Source organism: Mchenga conophoros, linkage group LG3, assembly GCF_057382185.1.
Source record: "Mchenga conophoros isolate Kocher_MC1m ecotype Shallow Benthic linkage group LG3, M_conophoros_male_GT1.1, whole genome shotgun sequence".
NCBI lineage: Eukaryota > Metazoa > Chordata > Actinopteri > Cichliformes > Cichlidae > Mchenga > Mchenga conophoros.
In genome coordinates, this window is record NC_140528.1 from 53,226,481 (window position 1) to 53,237,701 (window position 11,221).

The window sequence follows — 11,221 nt, forward strand, 5'->3', positions numbered from 1 at the left end:
AATGTTCATTTCTCAACCATAAGCCGTCTCCACAGGCGTTTCAGAGAATATGGCAGCACATCCAACCGGCCTCACAACCGCAGACCTCGTGTAACCACACCAGCCCAGGACCTCCACATCCAGCAGGTTCACCTCCAAGATCGTCTGAGACCAGCCACCCAGACAGCTGCTGGAACAATTGGTTTGCACAACCAAACAATTTCTGCACAAACTGTCAGAAACCGTCTCAGGGACGCTCAACTGCATGCCCGTCGTCCTCATCGGGGTCTTGACCTGACTCCAGCTCGTCGCCGTAACAGACTTGTGTGGGCAAATGCTCACATTCGATGGCGTCTGGCACGTTGGAGAGGTGTGCGCTTCACGGATGAATCATGGTTCACATTGTTCAGGGCAGATCGCAGCTGAGAATGTCCCAGTTCTTGCATGGCCAGCATACTCACCGGACATGTCACCCATTGAGCATGTTCGGGATGTGCTTGACCGGCGTATACGACAGCGTGTACCAGTTCCCACGAATATCCAACAACCTCGCACAGCCATTGAAGTGGAGTGGACCAACATTCCACAGGCCACAACTGACAATCTGATAGACTCCATGCGACGATGTGTTGCACTGCATGAGGCAAATGGTGGTCACACCAGATACTGACCGGTTCTGGGTCCCCAGACCCCCAATAGCGCAAAAAACTGCACATTCCAGGGTGGCCTTTTGTTGTGGGCAGTCTGAGGTACACCTGTGCACTACTCATGATGTCAGATCAGCATCCTGATGTGGCACACCTGTGAGGTGGGATGGATTATCTCAATATGGCAGATGTGCCCACTACCACACATTTGGACTGATTTGTGACCACTGTTTGGGGGGGATGGTTATATTGTGTATCTGGAATGAATTTTAGGTCTCTACGTCCATCCCATGGGGAATGGGAGCAGTAACAAAGGTGTTGCGTTTATATTTTTGTTGAGTGTATATATATATAATATTCTTCCTCTACCCCCCCCCCCCCCCCATTTTTGCACATGTCGAGGAGCGTGTCAGGCTACATTTCACTGTGTGTTATACTTGTATAACTATGCATGTGACAAATCGAATTTCCCAGAGGAACCCACCCGAGGGATTAATAAAGTTCTATCTAATCTAATCTAATCTAATAAAGATACTTGAACCTTGCACCTGTACTCCTCGTGACATCACATTTAGGAAAATTTGTAATATTAACCATGATGATCTCTCATCTGCCATGACCTTCCATTTATTCACAGCTCCTCAACCCCCAATGAACTTGGTTCTTACTATGATGTGTTGCGTTTAGCAGTTTCACCCCAGATCTTTTTATTCCTGAGGCCATCAGAGACAACACCAGAACTCAGTAGTTACCTCACAAAACCTTTATTCATCCGCAATCAGTTATGCATCTTCTAGAAGGGAGATGTACATGGCCCGGAAATTACTCAGCAAATATCAACTTCTTTGTCTGTTACAACCAGTTTTATACAAGCAACCCCCCATCATAAAACCCACATAGTGTGTTGTAAATCCAAAACACTGTGTTTGTGTATGTACGAACACGTTAGTGCATGTGTGTGCGTGTGCGTGCGTATGTGTCTCTATATACGTGACTTCCTGCTGGTCATAAAAAGTCATCTCCTCTCACCTCCAAGTCACTGGAAACTAAGACCCCCACTCAGGTATCCCTTGGGGAATTTCCACTGAGCTGTTGGCTTCCCTTTGTTCTACTTTCACAGCCCAGCGTGGGGGAGGGTCCCCTGCAAACCTACTTATAACTTGTGACAGTTGTGAGCCTTTATCACATTCAGGGAGAAGGGTAACAAACTTCCCCTCTCTTTCCTATCTGTTCCATACAGTCCTAGCATCCCCCAACTATGGCTTCCTATTTCCTTTTATGACAGGCAGACCCCCACCGTCAATAAATTCCTCTGTCTCTGCACAATTACACCCACACTAAGGCCTATAGCTAAACCAACCTTGTTGGTTGGTTTAGCTATAGGCTATAGGTTTTGTGAGGTAACTACAGTCTCCATAGTTGATGTATTAAATCTTATTCAAAAATCGAAATCATCCGCTTGTCAGCTTCGCCCTCTTCCCACCATGTCAGTTAAAGCTTGTCTTCCCTGATTGGCTCCTCTCATAACTAGTATTATCCACTCTTCCCTTAACACTAGAATTGTTCCTTCATCTTTGAAAACTGCTTCTATCATTCCAATTCTTTAAAAGCCTGGTGCAGATCCCAATAATTTTGATAATCTTCTCCCAATATCAAACCTCTTAAACAGGCTTATTCACTTTAATACAGATCTAACTTGGGGTCAAATCTTGTTTATTTATTTTTTTGTTTTTATTTGGGGTTTTTTACGGTGGCCCATAGAGACAAAGCACGTACAAACTCCAAAACACTTGCAAACTCCAAAACACTTGCAAAATCCAAAACACTTCCAAAATCCAAAACACATGCAAACCCCAAAACACATGCAAATTCCAAAACACAACGGAAGTGCTCCAGGACGCTAGGGGCAGTGTTGAGCTTTTGTTACCTAGTAACTACACAAGCCAGGAAGTACCAATGACCGGATTTGGGCTGTATCCCAATTCAGGGTCTGCAGCCTTAAAGGCCGCATTTTAAGGCCGATTACGGCACAGCGACACGACAAAGGCTGTCCCAATTCAAAGGCTGCTCGAAATGCGGCCCTCAAATGCGTCCTTAATTTCCCTGAATTTTAAGGATGGGCCCAACATATCCCAGATTTCATAGCGCGGTGGTGGTGTGGATAATTTTGCCGAAAAAAACGGCGGAAGCGGAGCCGCCGAAGAGTAAACTTTCAGAAGTAAGTACTGAATATTATGTCACTTATTTATGCACAAATGTTTTTATAATGAAGAACATTAAAACATTACTGTTGGCCACATGTCGGGAAAGTTATGTGATATTAGCGATGTTTGTACTAACTTGGTTTTAAAGCCTTTACTTCAAAATATACGCCGTTCAATAGTTGACTTTAATCTTACAGAGAATGTGATGATTTTATGGATAATTAAAGTCAGTCATATATCCACAAACACAACAGGCTGAAAGTCAGTGATGCTGCTCGGTTTGCAGTCATGAATATCACGGCACAAGCAGGATTCACTGCACTGTTAATGTTAGCTATGTTATATTGCTGCCTCTGTTCGGTGGTGTCGAGCCAAACGGACTTTAACGTGTGTTTGAACGAGCTGACAGTTTACTCGTTAAGCTGAAAGAAAGATGCTTTAATCACAGGAGCCACACATGTGTCCACTGTACCATCTGGGAACTCCTCTTGTTTCGTAATAACACAAACTAAATCCTCCTTCTTTTATGCTGTTTTGTAGCAGTGTATACACCTGAGACTGTCACCTGTCTGTCTGTCCTGCACTCTCTCTCTGTTTCTTTCTCTCTGATTGTGGAATAAAAGTATGAACATTCATTTATAAGTTACACTTGTGTTTGAATCCTGCAGCTTATCACACACTTGATTTCCATGTGTGACAACTGCAAGTGTCCAGAGTGAGGACAGACTGAGGGACCCACTGCTGCACATCATCTGTGAGGCTTTGCACCCCTGATGATCCACCAGGACAAACTCAGCAGTGTGTGAGGAAGAGGAGGAGGAAGAGCCAGCAGCAGCTGACAGATGGAGAGAATAGACAGACTGTTCCCTGTTTGTGAAGGACTGCTAGACAAGTTTAGAATCACTAATTGTCTGTCCTGAATCAGTCTTATTAGGTAATGTTCAAATAATTTTATCCTCCCAGTGTTTTCAGTGTGGGAGAAAGTACTCAGGGCCTTCAAGTTACACACTATGAAAGGCAGCAACAAGTTTAACATTCAGAAACCTAAAGTATGTATCAGCAGCAGAATGGAGCTAAAAATAAATGTTTGTTTCAGTTCTATGAAGCTTTGAGTATTTTGGATTAGTAGTACTGCTGTGTTTGTTGCATCATATTGCTGTAATTGTTTATATGCTTTATATATTCTGAGGTAAGTTGATCTATAGTGTTACATCATATTTTATAAGGATGTTATGTGTTTGTATACTTTCTGCCCAGTTTGACCCATTTAGCAGAAGTCAACCTGTTTAAGGCTCTGATATCTATTCTGTATGACTTAAAGCAGTTATGACATGGTCTGATTTTCTCACCCAATAAAGGAATATTTCATATATCAGTCTACTCTTCATTCTATCAGAAACAGTTATCACAGCTTGTACATTTTCTTTTTATAAATATATGTAAGCATTGAGCCAAATTTATTAATGCCAACATACTGAAGGAACAACATTTGTCTCTTATATATGATACACCTATATATGCACTGTCAAAGATACTTGTCTTTGAGTGAAGATTTAAGGTGATAAGACATATAAATAACTGCAACTTGAATCTGTACTGAGGCTCAGTATTTGGCACAGAGTTCATGTTCACTGCTGTAATAGCTAATAATGATTAATATAATAACTAGAATATTGGCCACATTATATTTACATTACCAAAGTGATATGACTTTAGTCTCATGAACAACATTAGCTAATTGTTATTTACTAACTAATCTTAAATGACTGTTCAGTACAGAAATGAAGCCCAACAATCATGTTTTACTGTCCTGTGGTCTCAGCCTCAGATACTTATCACATCACACAAAGCTCTTGTAGAAACAAACAAACAAATTAACAAAATATGTTCTCCTTCATTTCTGTCAAACAAAGTTGTATGAGTTTCCAGCGGTTAGTATCATGGTTGCTAGGCAACCTGGGAAGCGAGACGGAGACTAGACCGTCCCATACAGACAAACTTGCAGCTTATTTTGCAAATCGAGCTCAACACTGCCCCTAGCGTCCTGGAGCACTTCCGTTGTGTTTTGGAATTTGCATGTGTTTTGGATTTTGCAAGTGTTTTGAAGTTTGCAAGTGTTTTGGAATTTGCAAGTGTTTTGGAGTTTGTACGTGTTTTGGAATTTGCAAGTGTTTTGGAGTTTGTACGTGTTTTGGAATTTGCAAGTGTTTTGAAGTTTGCAAGTGTTTTGGAATTTGCAAGTGTTTTGGAGTTTGTACGTGTTTTGGAATTTGCAAGTGTTTTGGAGTTTGCAAGTGTTTTGGATTTTGCAAGTGTTTTGGAGTTTGTACGTGTTTTGTCTCTAGGGGCCACTTTAGTTTTTTGTATTTTAATTTATTTTAATCTACCGTTTTACTGATATCTTTTTCTCTTTGTAAGGTGACCTTGGGTTTTAGAAAAGCGCCCTCAAATAAAATGTATTATTATTATTATTATTATTATTATTATTATTATTATTATTATTATTATTATGATATTAAATTCATATGAATCTCTGCTACACTTGATGTAAGCTAACTCAGACAATGAAACCCCAGCCACTGTGCACCAGTCACACACTGTTGTTTACTTTAAATCGATCACAGTGCAGCAAACTAACCTGTTTATCCTGCACTAACCTGCAACCTTTAAATAGTTGCTGATGTTTGATGAGCTGATAGAAACATCACATTTAAAATTACCTGACACTTAAAAAAACTACCTTTATGCTTGCTTCTCTTCTGTAGCACTAGCTAGTTGCGGAAGTACCATAACTTATGGACACCTGGAGGCAGGCAAAGAACCACAACATCACACTGGAGTCGACTTTCACGACCAAACCTGACACATCCAACTAAAATAACTGGTTTAACTGGTTACTGTATCAGCATTTTACCATTGTGGGGGCATTTACAGTAGGGGGAGGAGACCAGAGACTATAACTGTAGCTGTTGTGTGGAATTCTTTAGATCAGCCTCTAGAATACTGTTAGGCCTAAACTCACAGACTTCGCTTTCTCAGAGACCTGTCACTGTGAATGAAGCAAGACACTCAGAGCTCAATTGGTTTTCTTGCCGGCAAAGGGGTGCGTCGAGGTGAGCAGTGCTACCACTCGCCCATCCAAGCAACTCCAAACCTGAGTTCCCTCTTTCCCTCTTTTTATTGCGAGCAGTGATCATACATGAATATGCAATTACAAATACACGTGACAGTCTTAAGCAAGCATTTGTGTGAGCAACATCAGTGTCAGTGTGTATGTGTGTGTGTGTGTGTGTGTGTGGGGGGGGGGGGGGGTCACTTCCTGTCACCATTTATGGCGTGACCCTTTAACGAGTGTGAGCATCTTTCTGAACTATAAAAACAGGAACTTGTAGCTGGTTATACTTGCAGTGGAAATTAGCAAAACTTTAAATAAAGCTTCTAATCGGCTAGAAGATTTATGGTGCACAACCGTATTAGGACACATTGAAGCAATGGTCATGTGACTTCCTCATATTTAGCCCTTGTAAAACATGTCTTTCTTTTGAGATGACAGGAGCTGGCAGGCGCAGTCGCAGTTTCAGTTCCTCTATCTCGCAGAAGTTTTTAAAAGGTTATAAAATGAAACAGTCTGGCAGGTTCAATAGGTCATGTGTTAACAGTTTATAGGCATTTGTTTTTGATCATGCATTCTTCACACGTAAATCATTCTCATTAATGACAATCAATTTCTCCAACAAATACGACTGCATAGGATGCAGTGTGCTGATCTCCAAATGCATTTGTAAGGAAATGATGACACTTGGAAACATCTCTGCATGATCTTTACCAAGGCATCGTGTCGATACTGGTAAGATAATTTTTACTAGAATTTTTCTTTTTAAAGATAATAATCACTGTCTGTGTTGTTTACGTTATGGAGTCTGCTGAGAACTCTATTATATTTTTAGATTTTCTTACATTCAAAGTGCTGGATATGAAAACAGAGCTATTTATATAATTTTTTTGGTACACCTCCGGCATTCGTTCAGTATTTCACCAATTATATTTGTTTTTCAGAAGCTGGCGATCAGCTCCAACCTCAAAGAGCAACTATGGGTCCACATGCACAGAGCTGGGGCCTGACAAAGTTTTACTGTCTGTCTGTCTAGTTTCTAGTTTCTCTGTCTTACATCTTTTCTGTGAACTCTTTCCTTGGAGGATATCAAAAGTGTGAACAACAGCGTTTTGTTCTGTTGACTGTATTTAAAAGAGGTCTGGACTGGGCATCTTCAGGGATGGCTCCCAGTGCCCCCCGACTGACGTCTGTCTTCATGCATGAAATAAAGATGTTGTTACTGCTACTACCATGTCAGCAGGCTTGACTAATTAAATTTCCATGACAGAGGTAATATATTTTTAATTTTAGATTAGAATTCTTTACTGTAATGATCGTAGTGCATACATGCGTGTATGTCTGTATGTGCTCCTTAACAGGTGGGCAATCCTTATGCTTTAACAACAAAAGCAGGTCATGAAGAAAAAGCTTATATTTCGAAATCCATGACATGTATACGGGTAAAAATATGCAGGTCGTCCATCAATAGTTCATATCAAACTGTGACACAGAGCAAGAGCAACAAAAGACTTATCTCAACTTAAACTGAGAAAGAGCTGCTTTTTGAGATTCAGAAAAAAATGCACAAATTTGAGAAATAATATTGCAGCATGTTCTGTTAGTACAGTACGTGCAATTTCACGAAAAGTTGCATCAGCTGTGATGTAACAGGGCTGACGAAAAAAATCATCCTTCCCTCTTTGTATAACCAGCTTTTTGTCATGGCATTGGGTCTGTGACTCAGTGTTTATGTGTTTTGGGGTTTTTCCAATATTCTTCGATTTTGTGTCATTCGTGGATTTGGTTCTCGCATTGTTTGGTCTTATGTTACATTTAGAATTTCTAGTTTTTAGTTTTCTGTCACTGTGCCAACCTTGTGTTACATGTTTCTCTTTTTGTTCTCTTGTCTACATCTTCCATGTTCTCTATGTGTCCCCAGTCAGTTATGTGTCCAAGTCTGTTTCTCCCTTGGTCTGAGTGTCAAGCTTACGTATCTTAGTCCTCGTCTCCATATTTGTTGTGTTTCCTGTTTAATTTGATAGTTATATGTCCTGTGTTAAGTGTAACCAGTTTTGCATTAGTAATTGAACCACTCTCAGTAGCTTTAAAAATGGTGAAAGGATTAGGAGGGATTGATAGATGGGGTATAAAACATCAGGTGTCGCTTTATGCAGATGGTTTGCTTCTTTATGTGAATGATCCTCTACTAAATATCCCACACATTTTATCAGTATTAAATTCTTTCTGATATTTATCGGGATATAAGCTTAACATCTCCAAAAGCGAATACTTTCCACTTAATCAAATGGCTGCAGACATACCTACATCAACTATACCCTTTCAAATGGCTAATTCGGGGTTTAATTATCTCAAAATTGCAATTTCACGATCTCTGAGATTAATGCGGGAACAGAATATTACTTTACTTACAATGAAAGTTAAGTCTGATCTTCAAAGATGGAACTACCTACCGCTGTCTTTAGCTGGTAGGATTCAAATGATTAAGTGAATGTAAATACAAAGCCTGTATGCTTATATTTAAATGTTAATATTTATTCTAATTCACTTCCCTTTCAAATAATTATTGTTGATAATTTTGTTTTTAAGACGATTTTTTTCTTTTTTCTCATTCACACTCATCATCACACTGCCTGCATCCTCGAATGTTTAAGCTACAGACCACAAAATATGAGGACCACATTTACTGTTACACATTGGCTCTAATTAATAATTTGCTAATGAGTTGTTAGAGTTAAGTGTTTATGCACTGTGTCTTATTGGCCCTTTTAGATTTATGTGATCTGACGCTGGATCCAAACACAGCACACAGGAACCTCAAACTGTCTGACGACAAGAAGGAGGTGACACATGTGAAAGAAGACCAGCTGTATCCTCATCATGATCATAGGTTTGATCAGTGGCCTCAGCTGCTGTGTACCAACAGTCTAAGTGGTCGCTGTTACTGGGAGGTTGAGTGGAGTGGAGAGGTTCATGTTGCTGTAGCTTATGGAGGAATCAGAAGGAGAGGAGAAGAGGATGAAAGCAGGTTTGGAAGGACTTACCAATCCTGGAGTCTCTACTGTCGTGATAATATAGGTTACTATGGAAATCATGATTACATTGGAAGAGCCATCCCTCTTCTCCCCTCAGCTCTCTCTCACAAAGTAGCAGTGTATGTGGACTGTTCTGCAGGAACTGTGTCCTTCTACAGTGTCTCCTCTGATAAACTGATCCACCTGCACACCTTCAACACCACCTTCACTGAACCTGTATATGCTGGGTTTAGAGTGAAGCCTGACTCTAGTATCCACCTCTGTGCTGACTCAGAATAATGAACTTACTGTGGTGTTTCATACTTTTTCGCACTTAACTATTGTAAATGTTAAATCTATCAGGTAAATTGTCTCATACATTGTACATATATTAGTTTGATTTGCAGTCCAGAGATTCTCCTGAAAAAAATGTCTTTTATCATCTTATTGTTTGAGGTGCCTATTTTTCAAGAGCAGTTATCAGTTTCTACTAATATGTTACATTTTAAATACCCACAGGACTAGCTGCAGGCTTTAAATATTTTGGGTTTGGGCTTCTTTAATTTTTTACATTGCATAACTATACATTTGTTTTTCTCTCTCTTGTTATTCAAATTCAGTACAAGTAATTCCTGGAAAAAGGCGATATAACCACCATGTGACCAGTTTTCTCAACAGTTGATCCAGATGGTTCTGGATTCATAAGTACTTTATTCATCTGTGTCTATTCAAATGTAGCTTCAAACACTTTAAGTTAACTTAAAGAAGTCCTGACGCTTTTTTTCCCAAGCTCTTTAGACTACGATGACCTGGATGACTGAAAACCTTTACAGACATATTTCTTGACTTATCAGAAACTGTTTTACAATCTCAGAGTTAGATTTTTTTTTTTTTTTTGGAGGGGGGGCTTCTATGTATAAAAATACAATCCCGAATTGTAACAGAAAAGAGAAGGTGAAGAAAAAAGAAATAAGATGTAAACAGTGAGATTTTTTTCTTGTTGACTTGTTGCATATGAAACAAACACTGAGACAGTGTCAGTGTATAAGGTGTGTTGACTTCTCCCATGTATATATGTGTGTAATTAACTTTAAACCTTTGTCAGTTTAAATATTCTCCAATTGAATTTAAAATCAGCTGTTTTTTTTTTTTTAAACAAATGAAAAAGGACTGTTCATCTGTTAATGTGTTGCAATGTTTATATAAAACAATAAAATGAAACTGTTTATATCAGGATAAACTGTACACTGTGTTCAGAGAAGGAACAGAGGAAAAAAACAGACAGCAAGATGTTTTTAAAGTGTCTTTGTAAACATTTATACAACAAATGTATTTATAGCATACAGGTATGCTGCAGGTATGAAACATTACATTATAAATTTTCTGTACAGTATATTAGAGTGGAGACCGGTCTTACTTTTACGTGGTCTTGGTCTTGTCTTGGTCTTGGATCCCTCGGTCTTGTCTTGGTCTCGCTGTCTCGGTCTTGCTTTCTCAGATCGACATAGTGGTCGGGAGATTTGGAGTCAACAGTATCCATGACACACAACGTAACGTTCGATAACGTGTCACCCGCAAAATCTTCAGCTCTAACGATGTGTTCACACCGAACGCGATAGACGCGACCAAAACGCACCAGATACCCCTAACTTGACGTGTGCACATTCGCACCTCGACGCGTGTCCAACGCGAATCATTTGCGCATCAAAATATTCAATTTTGACGCGCGTGAACTGGAAATGTGGGAGGAAGTAGTGCCAGACGGTATGTTTGCAAGATGGCAGCTATCGAGCTAGCGTTTGAAGAGAGAGTCTCCCTTCTCTATTTACTATGGAGAGCAGAGCAGCGGCGTAAAGGACGTCCTCGCCGTACCTGGGTTCATCAGGTCCTCCTGAAGTGTGAGCGGTTTGGTGAGTTTCACCACTTGCTCCCGGAGCTGCGCCTGGATAACGGCCGCTTTCAGCAGCACCACTGTCTTTCCCTTGCCCAGTTTGAGGAGCTGCTGTCCCGCGTAGGTTCAAGCATCGCCCGCCTAGACACCAACTACAGGCAGTCAATCCCACCTGCAGAGCGCCTGTCCATCTGCCTGAGGTTAGTAAAAGTATTTAATACGGTAGTCCTTTATTGATACCTGTGCTAATATATGCTAAACTATCCGTTTATACACTGCTGACATGGATGTAGTATTCTATCAGCGAATGCCGTTGGTGTTTACTGAAAGCAAACTGTGGTACGGAGACGACTGTTTATAATATTTCTAGTGAT

At 40.2% G+C, this 11,221-nt stretch overlaps 1 protein-coding gene across 1 annotated transcript; it reads left to right on the top strand.

Moving 5' to 3' along the window:
• Positions 1-8,355: 8,355 nt before the first annotated feature.
• Positions 8,356-9,256, top strand: LOC146579472 (stonustoxin subunit alpha-like). The gene is made up of 2 exons (XM_085267959.1): positions 8,356-8,410; positions 8,715-9,256. The coding sequence occupies exons 1-2, from the start codon at positions 8,356-8,358 to the stop codon at positions 9,254-9,256; spliced, it is 597 nt and encodes a 198-aa protein (XP_085124085.1).
• Positions 9,257-11,221: the final 1,965 nt, after the last annotated feature.